Source organism: Taudactylus pleione, unplaced genomic scaffold, assembly GCF_031769625.1.
Source record: "Taudactylus pleione unplaced genomic scaffold, aTauple2 ptg000326l, whole genome shotgun sequence".
Lineage (NCBI taxonomy): Eukaryota > Metazoa > Chordata > Amphibia > Anura > Myobatrachidae > Taudactylus > Taudactylus pleione.
The window spans coordinates 6,363,000-6,381,623 of record NW_028284727.1 but is presented as its reverse complement, the minus strand read 5'-3'; the positions used below and the strand labels follow the sequence as shown (position 1 = coordinate 6,381,623).

General features: G+C 44.8%; 1 protein-coding gene across 2 annotated transcripts in view; it reads left to right on the top strand.

Moving 5' to 3' along the window:
* The window catches only part of TPD52L1 (TPD52 like 1), a 177,440-nt gene that overhangs the window by 62,709 nt on the left and 96,107 nt on the right, over positions 1–18,624 (top strand). For both annotated transcript variants that reach the window (XM_088443068.1, XM_088443067.1), the window contains exon 2: positions 7,000–7,115. In XM_088443068.1, the coding sequence (XP_088299194.1) occupies positions 7,000–7,115 (116 nt within the window). The remainder of the gene's footprint in view (positions 1–6,999; positions 7,116–18,624) is intronic.

Below are 18,624 nucleotides of genomic sequence, written 5' to 3'. Positions count from 1 at the left end.
CAGGGAGGGTTAGGCTAGGGGAAGGGTGGGTAAGGTTTAGGCACTAAGAGGGGAGGTTATGGTCAGGCACCCCCCCCCCCCGGGAGGGGTAGGTTTAGGCACAAAAGGGGGGGAAATTAGGGTTAAGGCACTAAAGGGGGAGGTTAGAGTTAGGCACCCCTAAACGTGGGTTGGGGGGGGTTAGGAATAGTAAACTTGCCTCCATCAGGCTGCCGGCGTCGGGATTTGAAACGCCGGGCTCACCGTCCGGCGGTCAAACATACTGTGATTCCTATGCAACTAGGCAGAGCTGCATGCGCCTTGTGATGCCTCATGCAGCTCTGCCCAGTTGTATATGCACCCGGATTAGGTAGGCATACTTACTGCCAGAGACACATACACACAGCCAGATCATAAGTTTGCCAACATTAGTTTTTTGACAGATAAAAAATAAAATAAACCTATTTGCTAATAGGTTTGATCAAAATAAAAAAACCTCATACTCAATAATACAACAAGTGTAATCTTGTATGATTGAAAATAACAAGAATGAATAAAATGGAAATAATAATTATAAAAGTAATATATGTTGGGGATATGTTACACTGCAGAAGTACATTTTAGTGGACTTGCGTGTCGGCTTACTGTACTGTATCTAATATTGCAGCATAGCACAGCATCATCAGAACCGGAGTAAACATGAAAGGTAACCGATAACAAAATAAGAAATGTTATCATAGCAGAATAGCTGTCATGAGCATGGTGTCATTATTTAGCCATAACATTGTTAGTAGATTTAGAGAATGCAGTATGCACTTCTAGTAACCCAGGAGGACACGCTGCACATAGCCTTTTCCCAGCAGGTAACCTTACAATAATAAGGCCAATGCATTTGTAGACATTGTCAAAGTCCTCATGTGAGTTTACGTCATACTTTCCTACTCTCCCAGAATGTCTAGGAGACCCTTATTTCCGTGAGCTCTCCTGGGAGTGTAGACAACCCTCCTGCATCTGAATTCCGGTGCGGTTCGTGATAACACAATTTGCTGTGAATTGTGTAATCGTGGCCCAGCTTCCCAATACAAAATGCCATAAATCTTTCATTTTGCAGCAGTGATGATGCAATTTATGGTATAACAACCCATGCAGTTGCCCTTGGTATGTCCCAATCAGGGTCCCACAAAGTCACCAACTATGATTTTACTTTTATCAACTTTTGTACCTTTGTACCTCTTCTCTCCTGCACTGTTAATGAGATTTTTGCACAGTTTCATAACAGAGACTGTTTTGCAATATATTTTTGTTTTTAGTTAGTGTTTTAGAAGACTGTAGTAATATGAATTCATATACTGTATCTACGCTGTTTAGCTATAACACTCAACCATATACAAAAAAAACCCATAAAACCCTTAGAGAACTAATGCACTTGTGGTCCTAATGTGTAAAAATATACAGAGTACAGAAAATAAACTTATAAGTAAGTCTGAGGGGTCTATGGACCTCATTCAGAGTCGGTCGAAGCGGCCGCACGGTCGTACACCACCGATGTTCGCTATACTGCGCATGCGTAAAGTCCGCAATGCGCGTGTGCAAACTAGCTGCTACGATCAGAAATTTCTCTCTCCTTGAACACAGCCAGGTTGGTAGTTTGAGTGACAGATTGAGGCGTTTGTGGGTGGTAACAGGGGAAGGTGCTTGAAAACGGGGGTGGGGAGATCCGAACGCAGACGTGCCTAATTATGCGAACGGCGTTTTATGGCAGTGCATACGGTTTATGGGAGTGCATAATTAACAAAGTAGCGTCATGGCACATGTGACATGGGAGGTTTTTACACTGACATGATCGTAGAGCTTAAGAGAGGGTATGGTCAACCTTAAGCTCTACGACCAGTTCCGATGGTTCACGATGGTCTCGATTAATCCTTATATGCCTGGAGATGACGTGCAATGCGTACGAGAAGGGGGCGCATTTTTATTAATTCCGGCCGCTTCCTCCCCTTAGTCGGCCAGCTACCGATCCGAACTTAGGGACGCAACTTGCGAGGGAATCATTTGCATATCCGGCCCCTTTTCCCGTACGACCGTGCGGCTGCTTTGACCGACTCTGAATGAGGTCCTATATGTGTACAGCAATTTATCAGCAATTTAACACAAATATGCTCAAGACATCCACTTATATTATAGTCTACCTTACAGTATATCAGTTACAGATGAGTAGGCATGCATCTTCAATGTAACTCACTGTTTGTTTACTCTCACATAAGCAACAGACATGCCAAAAGGTTGTCCTAAAAATGATAACATAGAAAATGTTGATACCAACCAGGTAACTATGCCTACATACATGTTGTAGCAGCAGATCTACTGTATATGAGTTGAGAGACAGGTTCAGACACATTTTTAGAGTGACTTTCCTTTAATAGACAACTGTTGATATTGGTATTGAATCACCCAAGCATCTTAGATTATTTTGGTGTGGGTCATGACCTAAAACACTGGTTACTATTAAGGTGCGTACACACGGAGCGATAAAATTTAACAATATCGTTCATATAGTTAATTTTTATATACTTACCAACCTACCAACGACCAACGATGCACGTTCCCACATGGACGATAAAGATATCTTTCATCGTCCATGCATGCAGACCGAGTTGGACGATACTGTCAACTTTGCCTGTTCAGAGATGTGGCAGGATGACTTCACTGAAAGATATCTTTCAAGTCGTTGGTGGTACAGATGTACAGTGTGTATGCACCATTAGAGATGTGCGCAAATCCCTGTGTTTTGTTTTTTGTTCTAAATCATCATCGTGTTTGGTTTTGGCAAAACCACCTAAAAGTATTTTGGTTCGGTTTTGGATTTCTTTAAAAATTATTAAAAACAGCTAAAATACTGTAACTTGGACCTGTTTTTGTTCCTATAGTATTATTAACATCAATAACATTAATTTCCAGTAATTTCCAGTCAATGTTGACCACCGTACAGCACCTGAAATCATGAGAAGGGAAATAAATGCCATCCAAAACATGTGAGATGCAGGTTTTAGATCTGAGCTGCGAACTTGGCGAGAAGATCCGAGTTCCACAGGCTCAGTACTCGGTTTAACACAGAACCCCAAAGTTTGGGTATATTCGGTTTCCAAAACCAAACCGCTCATCTCTAGTTACTATGTCATTTAGTTCTCAAATTAATTGTATACCAACAAAAGCATGTTTAAATATTAGGGGTATATGTACTCAGGCCCACCAAGAGCCGCGCCAGGCCTCAGTAAAAAAGGGGGCGTTACCTAATTGTGGGAGATGTGGCCATGCCCACTTAGGTTAAAAAAAGATAAGTTTTGCAGCGCTGCGAGGAGGGCGCATAGAGCTCCCTCAGCCTGGCACATAACCAGTGGGGGGCACGATCAGCTTAATCGTTCCCCCCACAGGCATAGGATACTGCTGTGGCTGCTTCTTAGCAGTCGCGAGCAGTCTCCCAGTGCATCCCAGCAGACAGCAGCATGTGCTGGGCTGCTGTGATGTAAGAACAGGGGGAGCAGTGCCAGACCTGGGCCCCCGCCGGGCCCCTCCAGCAAGCCTGGGCCCGGGTAATTAGTACCCGCTCCCCCGCCCCCCCCCTCTCGGCTCCCCTGTATGTACTAACTAAGACTTGGAAAGAAAGTGGACCAACCAATCAGCTCCTGTCACTTTACAGGCTGTGGGGGAGATTTATCAAAGCTTGGAGAGAGATAAAGTACCACCAACCAGCTTCTAACTGTCATTTTTCAAACACAACCTGTAACATGACAGTGCAGAAGTTGATTGGTTGTTACTTTATCTCTCTCCACTTTATCTTTCTCCAAGACTTAGTACATCTGGCCGTTAGTTTTTAAAAATGGCCAGTAAGTTCTATTTATTACATTTGATAAAAATAATATGGAAGAGGGCTGATAGCCCGGGGCTATCCCCGCCACCCCTGGGCGGTGGGTGGCGTGTTAGGTGTAGTGCAAATATTAGAATTTTCATCATTGTATTTACAGTGAAACTACAGGTCCCAGCAAGCCTCCCCCTCATGCTGGTACTTGGAGAACCACAAGTACCAGCATGCGGGACATTAAGGGCCCACTGCTACCTGTAGTTCACCTGTAAAGAAATGGATAATGAAACACACAACGCACCGTGAAAATAAAGCTTTAATGCATCCACAAACACGTTTACACATACTCACCTGTTTCCAGATGTTCCTGTCCCCTTGTCAACGTAAAGTATCCAAACGAATTACCTGTTAAAAAAGATCCAATACTCACCTTTACATCCCACGATGTTATCCGCAGAAATCCAATAATGGCTCCGGATACACTGTAACAACATGTTTCTGCATGCTGTTACAGTGCACTAATGACAGCTCATGGGAAAGAGTTGACATTAGTCCCAGGCCGCCAGCCAATCAGTGGCGACTAACATTAGCAGCCGCTCATTGGCTGGGACCCACGTGGAGGAGGCGCTCATTGGATAAGTCCACGTGGGTCCCAGCCAATGAGCAGCCGCTAATGTAAGCCGGCCCAGATATGCTGATGTCCCCGCAATAATGAGAGCTCAAACCCTGAGTTCTCATTAGTGTTACTGTATCAACATGCTGATGCATGTTGATACAGAGTATCTGGGCCCCTCTGGATTACTGCGGAGAACTTCGTGGGACAAAAGCTGAGTATTGGAGCTTTTTTTTACAGGTACTTCCATTGGATACTGTACGTTGACAAGTGAACGTGAACATCTGGGACCAGGTGAGTATATATGTATGTAATAAAATGTTATTTTCACGGTGTGTGTTGTGTTTTATTTACACATTTCTTTACAGGTGAACTACACGTACCATTGAGCCCTTAATTCCCCACATGCTGGTACTTGTGGTTCTCCAAGTACCAGCATGTGGGGGAGGCTTGCTGGACCTGTAGTTCCACTGTATAGACAATGTGAAATATCCCAATTTTTACACAATACACAGACTTTATCAACCCGCCACCCACCGCTCATGGGTTGGCGGGGATAGCCCCGGGCTATCAGCCTAGGCCAGGGGTGCCCTGGAGAAGGTGACCCCTTTATTGGGGGGGTCCCCAACTCCCCAGGGATCCCTGGCCTTGGCTGACTAACAGTCAGGGCTGATGCTGCGGCTGGGGGGCCCGGTGAAAGGGCACCCCTGGCTGCGGCATCAATCCCCCTTTAGAAAGGGTCCAGGGCTGGTTTTAAATATACGGGGTACCTCACGTCAATTTTTTTTTCCGTATATTTAAAACCAGCTCTGTCCCTGCTGCCTGGTGCTGGTTCTTAAATTACAGTGGAACTCTACACACATTTTTTCCCTGTAATGTTAAGAACCAGGACTAGCTGGCAAGTCTGGGGCTGGTTAGTGATTTGGGGGGGAACCTCACGTAATTTTTTTTTAAAATTAACCCTATTTTAACCATTTACAGAAAGAAACATACACAAATCACAATGATTTGTGTATGTTTCTGACCATCTCACAGCTCATGTGGTTGAGAAAAGTGATTTTGACAGAGAGTTTGCTCCTATCTTACCCGAGCTTGTCATCCCGATTCTTGGTAAATTTGAGAGATGTATATTTTAGGTGAAAAGTACTTCCGATTTGGCCCAATGGTGATTTGATTCGAGATTGCTATCTCACCCGAGTTTTACGAGTGAGGTGAGAGAAGTCTCTCTCTAACTCACCCGACCTTACCTTTAGTAAATTTGCAAGCAGGAAAAAAATTAATTAATCAACCGAGATGGTCATCTCGACCTATCTCGAATCTTAGTAAATTTAACCCCAAGACTTGTAAGTGATAAAGTGGAGAGTGATAAAGTACCAACCTATCAGCTCCTAACTGTCATTTTTTAAACACAGGAGCTGGTTGGTACTTTATCACTCTCCACGTGATCTCTCTCAAATGCTTAGTGCATCTCCCCCCCTATACTAGTATGAGACCCATTATACACAATGATGGTTTTTTCGGGAGATGCGAATTGGAGCATCATGCCTACAATCAACTAAAACATATTAAAAAAAAATCTCCTTTTATGTTGCCCCAAACATTTCTTCCCCATTAATCAATGCTTACATCAGTGTAGGGTAATATCACTGCACAGTAGCAATTACTATATTTACAGTTTTCATCAGTCTGGTTGTCTGCAACAGATAGCATTTTATGTTTTGTAAATAACTGGGAATGTAGGGACAACTTCCATAGAAATATGGCAATGGTAATTGAGGAACATTTGAATTTTTTGTTTTTATATAACCAGAGATGCTCAGTATAGTTCCCCTGTATACAGATGTTTTGAACCTAGTCATAAAAGAGCACATCCAGATTGTAAAACAATTTCCATGGCTGATAAACAAAAAGTACATTTCTCAGCTTTTATTTGTCTGGTATAAAGGACAAATAGTTGCAATAAAACATTTATTTGAAAAATATTGTATATAGCCTGCAGCACTGGACATGTGTTCTTAAATCAATCAACTATTTTATTCTTGAAACAGCTGACAAACTGATGAGAAGAAATGAAAAAGTCAATTAATTTTCAAGGAAATATGTTGTATATTTAATACAGTGTTGATGAATACCAGGGATTACTGTACATTCAGATCTGTGTGATTTCTATTGCAAATCCTCAGTGTCTACATAAAAGATGTTGCATGACCGTAGGTCTGGCATTAATGGCACTTTCATTACATCGTTTCCTACTTTGTGATTTTTTTTTTTTGCTGCTCTTATCTGGTGTTGTAGCTTCATTAACTTTGTTATATCCTATGTGCTGAAACGGATGCTCTGAGATCTGAGGTGTCTCAGAACAGAACACTACTCACTTACAGTAAGGAATAACATTGAGCATGTGCAAGGTTCTAGTGATCCGAGCATGGGCACATTGTCCTACATGACACTTTAATGTGTAACTACTGTTTACTTGTTTATTATCACTTCTGTATTTTTTTACCATTATTATTACACTTAAATGTTTGTTTGTATTGTTTTTTTATAGATCTGTTGGATACTCAGCCACTTCAGGAGACAGAGGAGGAATTGGCCACTGACATTGACTTCACAGAAATAATATCTGAGGAAGAGAAAGAAGAACTAAAGAATGAGTTGGCCAAGGTAGCTTTTACTTTGTGCAATTGCAATGTCTGCCTCTTATTACACCTTTCTATTATAACACATTTGGATGCTGTTTATTACACTCTAGATGTCCCAACAGTAAAAAAATACTGCAGTAAAAATAAGTTGATTCTGACCTCAATTGTGGACTTTTTCAAATAACATTTATGTTACAAATAGTACACATTTAGGGGCCTATGTATCAAAGCTTGATGAGAGATAAAATTGTGAGATATGAATCACCAACCAATCAGCTTATAACTTATATTTTATAGGCTGTGTTTGAAAAATGACAGTTAGGAGCTGATTGGTTAAAACTTTTGCTCTCACAATTTTATCTGTCATTAAGCTTTAGATTTCACTGCATTTGAAAAATAATATACAGTATGTGGTTATGATAACTCTTTATAAAGCACCAATACATTTCTCAGCTTTGTATATTGACGGTATCAGTATAGATATAATTTATTAATGAAAGTGAATGTAAAGGTGTCCCTGCCCAAAGTAAGCTTCCAATTGATGGGTGTGTGGAACACTTGATACTTAAGGCAATGGAAGAACTATTGTGGTTGTTGGTTAGTGGGTACTGTAAGAATAATGATCATGGATATAAGTTATAGGGCAAAGTTTAGTAAGCGGTGGTTTGATGGCAGTTTCTATTCTATTTTAAACCCTGGCGGTTTGGTGGCGGTTTTGCAGCGGTTTCTAAACGTCAGCCCTGTTCTGTTCTATTCTAAAATGTGTTTTGACTGTGGTTTGGCGGCGGTTTTGCTATCTGCAGATTTACTAAGGCCAAAACCGCTGCAAAACTGCCATCAAAACACATTTTAGAATAGAATAGAACAGGGCTGTCATTTAGAAACTGCTGCAAAACCACCACCAAACCCCCGGGGTTTAGAATAGCATAGAAACCGCCACCAAACCCCCGGGGTTTAGAATAGAATAGAAAAGAAAACGCCACCAAACCGCCATGGGGTTTAGAATAGAATAGAAACCACCGTCAAACCGCCGCTTAGTAAATTTTGCCCATAGTGTCTCATTGAATTAGATGGTGGAGGAGAGTCTGATAGGACAGGTAGACAGTTCCATTAAAGAGAAGCTTGAAAAAGTTGTACCTCCAAGCAAGGGATGAGGTTATGAGAGAAGATATTAGAAGGCCACTGGAGGAGCACAGGGGCAACTGGTTGCGGCTGGATATATAAGTAGGAAAGGAGTGTGCAAAGACACTTTCAGCTTTATTCTGAAATATATGGAAAGCCACTGATGTGATTGGCAGAGAGGAGTAGAAGATATCAGACAGACAGAAAATAAAGTGTTCTAGTAAAAGCAGGACATTAATAGAGTGAAGCAGGAGCTGGTCTGCATTATGTGTCAGGAAACAATATACATTGGAGATGAGTAGCAGGTGGACACAGCATGACTTGGTGATCACCTTAATTTATGCATTAAGGCAGAGTGTGGAGTTAAGGAGACTCGGAGACAGCAAGCTAATATAACTTTAAACACCTTTCAGCACAATCAGATAGCTTAACTTTGGTTTGATATGGTGGCAAATATAAACAGTATGATTTCAGGGGTAGAAAGGTAAATGTAGGTTTCATCTGAATACTGCATATTGAACCCCATGGGGCTCATGCAGAGTTGGACACAATTTACACCAAAAACATAAGGCGTAAATTGCGTTCATTATAAATACTGTATGCAGCTTCTGCAGTATGATGAGCCACAGCTATCATAAGATGCCTGCGACTGTGCACATTACTTAACATGTGTATGATCAGGGGCATATCTAGAATGGGTGCAGGGTGTGCAGTGCACACAGTCCAGGGGGGCCCACACCGCACACCCTGCACCCATAGAGTCTTATACTTACCTGCAGAGCAGCTAAATCACTGGGAAAATGGCGGCAGTCATTTTTCCGTTGACTTGTGCATGCGCAGTGCTGCTGTCCCTGGGAAAACGGTGTGGGCGACATTTTCCTGGAGACCTGTGCATGCGCAGTAGATTCTGGCACGAAGCCAGAATCTACTGCCGTGCAGCACTGCGGGACCGCCGGAGAGAGGAGGGGGCTCGCATTGACTCTGCACACGGGCTCCCTTCTCTCTTGAAATGCCCCTGTCTAAGATACATAGTTTACGCTAATAGCACTAGTGGCATATCACTTCCATGTATATCAGAGGGGATTCCCATAGAAATCTCTAAGTCAGTGGTTCCTAAACTTGATCCTCAAGGCAACCTAACAGTCAAGGTTTTAAGGATATCCATGCTCAAGCACAGGTGACTAAGAGCCTGCACCCTTATGCACATGCATCCAAGATGCACTGCGCATGCTTCACGATCGTCACCACCAGTGTACACAGGTCAGAACTGCATGGAGATTCATGCAGTATGGATAGGCATTGCCGGGCAGTGACACGGGGGTGGCTCGAGGTGACAAGTTTGCAGGTATCAGGTACTGTGTTGAAAGATTCATTTCCTCTGACTCCGGTGACCAAATACACAGACATTGGGGCACATGTATGAAGCTAGGGAACGTGATAAAGTGCAGAGTGATAAACGACCAACCAATCCGCTCCCAACTGTCATGTTACAGGCTGTGTTTAAAAAATGACAGTTTGGAGCCGATTGGCTGGTCACTTATCACTCTGCACTTTATCACTTCCAAGAGCTTCATACATCTGGCCCATTATGAGCAACCATAGGGTTGCTCAGAAGTCCAGTGGTGCAGCTGATGTAAAGTATGTAAGGGGAACTCTAATAAAAGTATAAGAAAGGGTAGCGATTATATTGGATAATTAATAAAGTTGAAATAGGTATCAAAGTGAAATAAAATAAAAAGCAGTTAATGGTATGAAGAGAGCCTAATCTAGTGAACCTACCATATAGTGGGGCAGATAAGTTATGTGTAAAAGTTAATCTTAATATAGTGCGTTAGGGGAATTCTCATGTCATTGAAATGGGGTCAAGGGCCCTTACTAAGTCTAATGGGTCTATTTACTAAGCTGTTGATGGCAATAAAGTCCCAACCAATCAGCTCCTAACTGCCATATCAGAGACTGTGTTTAAAAAATGACAATTTGGAGTTGATTGGCTGGTACTTTATCTCCATCCACTTTATCTCCACCCAAGGCTTAGTAAATAGACCCTTAGGACAAAGTCATCAAACAGAAAATGTTCACAAAATAAAGTAAAATTGACCTCATAAGGATTAACCCCAAAAATCAGATATTAAATTATATGTGATGAACAGTTGTGGTCCTAATCAAGGGCCCCTAATATATAATGATATAATGACGTATAATTGTAATAAGACAGTGTTAGAGTATAAAAATATGATGTGGTCTTCAGTGCTCTGTCAGCGGGTACTTAGGGGCCCGGGCACTTGGCACCAACTTAGCATCGTCGCTTGTCCAGTCACAGCTCTCAGACCTGCGATACCTCACCACGTTCTCCAACTACGTTGCTTTGCATCTTTTACCACTGCGCACGTGCAACCAACAAATCCTCTTTTTCTTATCAGTCTTTCTTTTGCGCTTTACGGCTCTACCAGGTGGTAACCTCAGATATCACAACGTCCATTGGCTTCCATTGACACCACTATGAGCAGCGATAAGATGTTATAGTAATCGAGAATAAAAAATTGGGATTCTTAGATATGCCTCCAAATGTAGTGGTAGAAGGGAAAAGCGTTGTAGCAGTAGCGTTGATGGGTGGGTGAGGTCACCAGGAATTAAGCGTGGGTAAGTCATAGGAGATGATGCAGTATGAGGAAGACAAAATGCATGGTACAGTAGTGCCAGGGAAAGGGAAATATGAGTGAAAGAGTCTTGAACAGGCAATTTGTAAAGACTTAAGGGTCTATTTATGAACAAGTAGCAATAACAATAATTTTAAATTTTTGATGTTTATAAATAAAGATCTGTAATAACTGAGTTTAGAAAATGAAAATTGTACCGAGATAGCTGAGCGATATTAGTTTGGAGCAGTAAGAGTTAATTTAACACTTCAACTGTGAAGTCTCTGCTAATTTAATTATTCTCATGCGAGAACAGGAAACCTGCACCAGGATTTGTGTCAGTAGTATGTGTCAGGTGTTCTGCAGTAGAAGCAGTGTCTCAGTGTGACAGGCATGTTTTAGTGAGATTCAGGAGGTTGAGGGATCTGAAGATGAAAAAGTTATGAACAGAAGATAACTTGCTATATACATTAATCATTCCACCTGAAAATGGTGCCAGATTTGTGAATGTGATGGATGGGGATGAGCTTAGTAGGGTTGGTGTGGAAAGCTGAATGGTGGGGTAAGGACCATTATCACAGCTGATGGTAGACAGGAAATGACACCTGAGGCTGCTAAAGTTGTTTGCATGTGTGCAAGCAATACAAGTTGTGCTAGTTATGTCCCCATCTGGGACACTTTCTCGCCAAAGTCGGGATGGTTGGGCGGTATGCTAAAGGCAAATGGGGTAAATTTACTAACAATTGAGATAGGTCGAGATGACCATCTCGGGTGATTTATTGATTTTTTTTCCCTGCTTGCAAATTTACTAAAGGCAAAGTCGGGGGAGTTAGAGAGAGATTTCTCTCATCTCACTAGTAAAACTCGGGTGAGATAGCGATCTTGAATCACCATCGGGCCAAATCGGAAGTACTTTTCACCTAAAACATACATCTCTCAAATTTACCAAAAATCGGGATGACAAGCGCGTGTGAGATAGGAGCAAACTTTCTGTCAAAATCACTTTTCAAACACTCACCCCCTGAGCTGTGAGATGGTCAGAAACATATACAATTCATTGTGATTTGTGTATGTTTCTTTCTGTAAATGGATAAAATAGGGATTCATTTACTTAAAAAAATGACGTGAGGTCCCCCCCCCAAAACACTAACCAGCCCCGGACATGCCAGCTAGTGCTGGTTCTTAACATTACAAGGAAAAAAATGTGTAGGGATCCCCTGTAATGTAAGAACCAGCACAAGGCAGCAGGGACAAAGCTGGTTTTAAATATACGGAGAAAAAAAATGGTGTGAGGTTACCCCCTATATTTAAAACCAGCCCTGAACCCTTTCTAACGGGGGACTGATGCCACAGCCAGGGCAGCCCTTTCACCGTGCCCCCCAGCTGCAGCATCAGCCCTGACCGTTAGTCAGCCCAGGCCAGGGATCCTTGGGGAGTTGGTGACCCCCCCAATAAAGGGGTCACCCTCTCCAGGGCACCCCTGGCCTAGGCTGATAGTATAAAACTTAGATTTTTCATCATTGTCTTTAACTACAGGTCCCAGCAAGCCTCCCCCGCATACTGGTACTTGGAGAACCACAAGTACCAGCATACGGGGCATTAAGGGCCCACTGGTACCTGTAGTTCACCTGTAAAGAAATGGTTAATAAAATACACAACACACTGTGAAAATAAAGCTTTAATGCATCCATAAACACTCTTACACATACTCACCTGGTTCCAGATGTTCATGTCCCCTTGCAAGGGCGGATTGGGATGGAAAACCAACCCGGGAAATTTCTGGAAGCAGCCCTTATGGGGGAGGGTCTGTTGAGGGGGTGGGTCTGTGGAGGGGGCAGGATATCCCTCCTCTTAGGGCCTGGAGGGGCTTTAGCAATTCACTGAGGGGAGCAGGGCCGGCAACAGAAATCTTGGTGAATGATACACTCTTTTTGGGGACCCCCATCCCTCTGCACTAAATACAGGCCAGTCAGTTTGGAAGTCTTTTTTTCTTACCGATATTGTGTTTCCTCAGCAACAGGCAACTTCTAAATAGTTTGACACTCACTGGACAGCGTCTTCAGCCGGTATTCACTATTCATGTAAATCACAATGTCTGGAAGATGCCTGTTTACGTAGAAATATAACCAATGTCTTCATTATAATTAGAAAATGTATAGTAACAGTAAAGTGTTTGTGCAGGGCAAAATGTGAGTTTCCCTGATCAAACAAGTTCTGTGTCTTTCTGTGTCTTTCCAGGCCCCCGTGTTACTCCAGACCTCCCTATGTCTCTCCACCCCCAGGCCCCCCTGTGGCTCTCCAGGCTCCCTGTGCCTCTCCATCTCCAGGCCTCCATGTCTCTCTCCAGAAGCCCCTGCGTCTTTCCATACCCAGGCCCACATGTAGCTCTCATTCCCCCAGCCCCAGTGTGTCTCAGCCTCATTGCCTAGACCCAGTGTGTCTCTGCCCCATTCCCCCAGACCCAGTGTCTCTCTCAACCCCATTCTTTCAGACCCAGTGTGTGTCTCTCAGACCGATTCCCCCAGACCCAGTGTGTCTCTCAGACCCATTCCCCCAGACCCAGTGTGTGTCTCTCAGACCCATTCCCCCAGACCCAGTGTGTGTCTCTTAGACCCATTCCCCAAGATCCAGTGTGTGTCTCTCAGACCCATTCCCCCAGACCCAGTGTGTGTCTCTCAGACCCATTCCCCCAGACCCAGTGTGTGTCTCTCAGACCCACCATTCCCCCAGACCCAGTGTGTGTCTCTCAGACCCATTCCCCCAGACCCAGTGTGTGTCTCTCAGACCCATTCCCCCAGACCCAGTGTGTGTCTCTTAGACCCATTCCCCAAGATCCAGTGTGTGTCTCTCAGACCCATTCCCCCAGACCCAGTGTGTGTCTCTCAGATCCATTCCCCCGCTCCAATCTGTGTCTCAGCCCCAGTGTGTCTCAACCCCATTCCCCAGCCCCAGTGTGTGTCAGCCTCATTCACCTCAGCCGCAGTGTGTCTCAACCCTATTCCCCAGCCCCAGTGTATGTCAGCCTCATTCCCCCCAGCAGCACCTGTGTATCTCAGCCCATGTGCCCCAGCCTCAATGTGTTAGCCTCATTCCAGGGGCGTTTCTAGAGAGGAGGTGGCCCGTAGCCAGTCTCCGACATGGGCCCCTTCTTCTCTATCCGGCGGCCGGCAGCGCACTGAGCTGTGTGCGGCCAGCGCCGGCGTTATAGAGACTGGGCACTAGAGTGCACCCAGACTCTAGAAAGTATGCGCAGGTCACGGGGAAAATGGGCGTGGCGGCCATTTTCCCTGTACTGCACATGCGCAAACTATGGGAAAATGGCTGTGGCGGCCATTTTCCAGTCGTGTTTACAGCACCGGACCCCGGGCCGACATGGGACTCCGGACAGGTAAGTAAAACTACGGTTGCAGGGTGTGCCCTGCATACCCTGCACCCATTATAGATATGCCCCAATGTATTAGCCTCATTCCCCCCAGCACCTGTGTGTCAGCCAGTGTGCCCCAGCCCCAATGTGCTAGCCTCATTCCCCCCAGCACCTGTGTCTCAGCCAGTGTGCCCCAGCCCCAATGTGTTAGCCTCATTCCTCCCACCTGTGTCTCAGTCCATGTGCCCCAGCCCCAATGTGTTAGCCTCATTCCTCCCACCTGTGTCGCAGTCCATGTGCCCCAGCCCCAATGTGTTAGCCTCATTCCTCCCACCTGTGTCACAGTCCATGTGCCCCAGCCCCAATGTGTTAGCCTCCTCATTCTGCCCAGCAGCACCTGTGTTTGTCTCCACTTTGCCCCCCCCATCCCCCCGTGCAGATGCCGCTATCGCATCTTACCTACTGCCACTGCTCTTTTTGTCTGCCCTGCCCACTGTTCCTCTCAGCGGTGGCATCACTGTGCAGGCTGCTGTCCTGTCCCGGAGGTGGGGGGATGGGCGGGCTGCAGAGGTGCTGGAAGATGGCGGAGCCGTCAATGGAGATTGACAGGCTCTGCTCCACAAAGGCTTGTGGGAGAACCTGCTGCAGCTGTGCAGTGGCTCTCCAGTCAGCCTTTATTTTTTACTATTAGCTGTTATGCTGCCCGCTCGGAGCTGACTGAGCTCTGATCGCGGCAGTGCCGGGGGTGAGTGTTGGGGGGGCCACCTCTCAATGTAGGGACCGGCCCAATCCGCCCCTGTCCCCTTGTCAACATAAAGTATCCCATCGAATTACCTGTAAAAAAGATCCAATACTCACCTTTATGTCGCTCGATGTTCTCCGCAGAAATCCAATACGTGGGCTGGATACAGTGTAACAACATGCTTCTGCTTGTTGTTACACTGCGCTAATGTCTGCTCGTGGGAACGAGTTCACTTCAGTCCCGGGCCGCCGGCCAATCAGCGGCGGCTAACATTAGTGGCCACTCATTGGCTGGGACCCACGTGGGCTTAGCCAATGAGCGTCTCCTCCACGTGGGTCCCAGCCAATGAGCAGCCGCTAATGTTAGCCGCCGCTGATTGGCCGGCGGCCCGGGACTGAAGTGAACTCGTTCCCACGAGCAGACATTAGCGCAGTGTAACAGCTTGCAGAAGCATGTTGTTACACTGTATCCGGCCCACATATTGGATTTCTGCGGATAACATCGAGGGACATAAAGGTGAGTATTGGATTTTTTTTTACAGGTAATTCAATGGTATGCTTTACGTTGACAAAGGGACATGAACATTTGGAACCAGGTGAGTATGTGTTAGTGTGTTTATGGATGCATTAAAGCTTTAAATTCACGGTGTGTTGTGTGTTTAATTAACCATTTCTGGTAAACTACAGGTACCAGTGGGTTCTTAATGCCCCGCATGCTGGTACTTGTGGTTCTCCAAGTACCAGCATGTGGGGGAGGCTTGCTAGGACCTGTAGTTCCACTGTAAAGACAATGATGAAAAATCTAATTTTTACACTACACCGTACACTATCAACCCGCCGCCCACCACCCAGGGGCTATCAGCCTAGGCCAGGGATGCCCTGGAGAGGGTGACCCCTTTATTGGGGAGGGTCACCAACTCCCCAGGGATTCCTGGCCTGGGCTGACTAACGGTCAGGGCTGATGCTGCGGCTGGGGGGCCAGGTGAAAGGGCACCCCTGGCTGTGACATCAGTCCCCCATTAGAAAGGGTCCAGGGCTGGTTTTAAACATACGGGGAACCTCACGTAAATTTTTTTCTCCGTATATTTAAAACCAGCTCTGTCCCTGCTGCTTGTGCTGGTTCTTAAATTGCAGTGGATACCTACACATTTTTTTCCCTGTAATATTAAGAACCAGGACAGGCTGTCAAGCCCGAGGCTGGTTAGTGTTTTGGGGGGGGGGGGGACCTCAAGTCATTTTTAAAAAAACAACAACATATATCTAATTTTTACAAGGCTTAACACTAGGGGTGTGCACTGGCCACTTTTCGTGTTTTGTGTTTTGGTTTTGGATCTGGATCTTTCTTCGTGTTTTGTATCTGGATTGGTTTTGCCAAAACCACCCTTCCGTGTTTTGGGTTCTGGGTTTTGTGTTTTGGATCTGTATTTTTTTGAAAAAAAGCATAAAAACAGCTAAAATCACAGAATTTGTAGGTTTTTCTGCTCCTATGCTATTATTAACCTCAATAACCTTAATTTCCACTCATTTCCAGTCTATTCTGAACACCTCACACCTCACAATAGTGTTTTTATGTCCAAAAGGTTGCACCGAGGTAGCTGGATGACTATGCTAAGCGACACGAGTGGGCGGCACAAACACGTGACCCATCTAGGCGTGAAACTGCAGTGGCGGACAGGATGGCAGTTTGAAAAACTAGGCCCCAAACTGTACATAATGCAAAGAAAAAAAAGAGGTGCAAGATGGAATTGTCCTTGGGCCCTCCCACCCACCCTTATGTTGTATAAACAGGACATGCACACTTTAACAAACCAATCATTTCAGCGCCAGGGTCTGCCACACAACTGTGGCTGAAATGATTGGTTCGTTTGGGCCCCCACAAAACAAGCTGGCAATTAATCTGTCCCTGCACAAACTGGCTCTACGGAGGCAAGATGTCATCCTCATCCTCCTCATCCACCGATTCCTCACCCTCTTCAGTGTGTACATCCTCATCCTCACAGAGTATTAATTCGTCCCTGCTGGAACCACAGGTCCCTCTGTACGTTCTGGAGGCTGGTCTCCCTGGAAGAGTTGAATTGTTGAAGTTGTATGAACATCATCTTCTCCACATTTTGTGGAAGCAACCTCCTACGCCTTTCGCTGACAAGGTTCCCGGCTGCACTAAAAACTCTTTCGGAGTACACACTGGAGGGGGGGCAACTCAGGTAAAATAGAGCCAGTTTGTACAGGGACCTCCAAATTGCTTCTTTTTCCTGCCAGTACAGGTACGGACTGTCTGACATGCCTACTTGGATGCTGTCACCGATGTAATCCTTTAACAGACAGACGCACGCTTGTCGCTGCTGCTTTGAGGATTCAAGTGCGGCTACAGCCCACACAATTCACAAAGACAGAAAAAAAAAAAGAATATTTTTATTGTTTGTGGAGCACACTTTGAGGGTTACACCACCCTTTAACAGACAGACGCACGCTTGTCGCTGCTGCTTTGAGGATGCAAGTGCGGCTACAGCCCACACAATTCACAAAGACAGAAAAAAGAAGAAGAATATTTTAATTGTTTGTGTAGAACACTTTGAGGTGTCACCACCCTTTAACAGACAGACGCACGCTTGTCGCTGCTGCTTTAAGGATGCAGGTGCGGCTACAGCCCACACATTTCACAAAGACCGAAAAAAAAAGAACAATATTTTAATTGTTTGTGTAGAACACTTTGAGGTGTCACCACCCTTTAACAGACAGACGCACGCTTGTCGCTGCTGCTTTAAGGATGCAGGTGCGGCTACAGCCCACACAATTCACATAGACAGAAAAAAAAAGAACAATATTTTAATTGTTTCTGTAGCACACTTTGAGGGTGTCACCACCCTTTAACAGACAGACGCACGCTTGTCGCTGCTGCTTTGAGGATGCAAGTGTGGCTACATCGCACACAAGTCACAAACACATTAAAAAAATAGTTTTTTATTTTTTGGAACACTTTGAGAGTTACACCACACTTTAACAGACAGACGCACGCTTTTCGCTGCTGCTTTAAGGATGCAGGTGCGGCTACAGCCCACACATTTCACAAAGACCGAAAAAAAAAGAACAATATTTTAATTGTTTGTGTAGAACACTTTGAGGGTGTCACCACCCTTTAACAGACAGACGCACGCTTGTCGCTGCTGCTTTAAGGATGCAGGTGCGGCTACAGCCCACACAATTCACATAGACAGAAAAAAGAAGAAGAATATTTTTATTGTTTGTGTAGCACACTTTGAGGGTGTCACCACCCTTTAACAGACAGACGCACGCTTGTCGCTGCTGCTTTAAGGATGCAGGTGCGGCTACATCGCACACAAGTCACAAACACATTAAAAAAATAGTTTTTTATTTTTTGGAGCACTTTGAGAGTTACACCACCCTTTAACAGACAGACGCACGCTTGTCGCTGCTGCTTTAAGGATGCAGGTGCGGCTACAGCCCACACATTTCACAAAGACCAAAAAAAAAAGAACAATATTTTAATTGTTTGTGTAGCACACTTTGAGGGTGTCACCACCCTTTAACAGACAGACGCACGCTTGTCGCTGCTGCTTTAAGGATGCAGGTGCGGCTACAGCCCACACATTTCACAAAGACCAAAAAAAAAGAACAATATTTTAATTGTTTGTGTAGCACACTTTGAG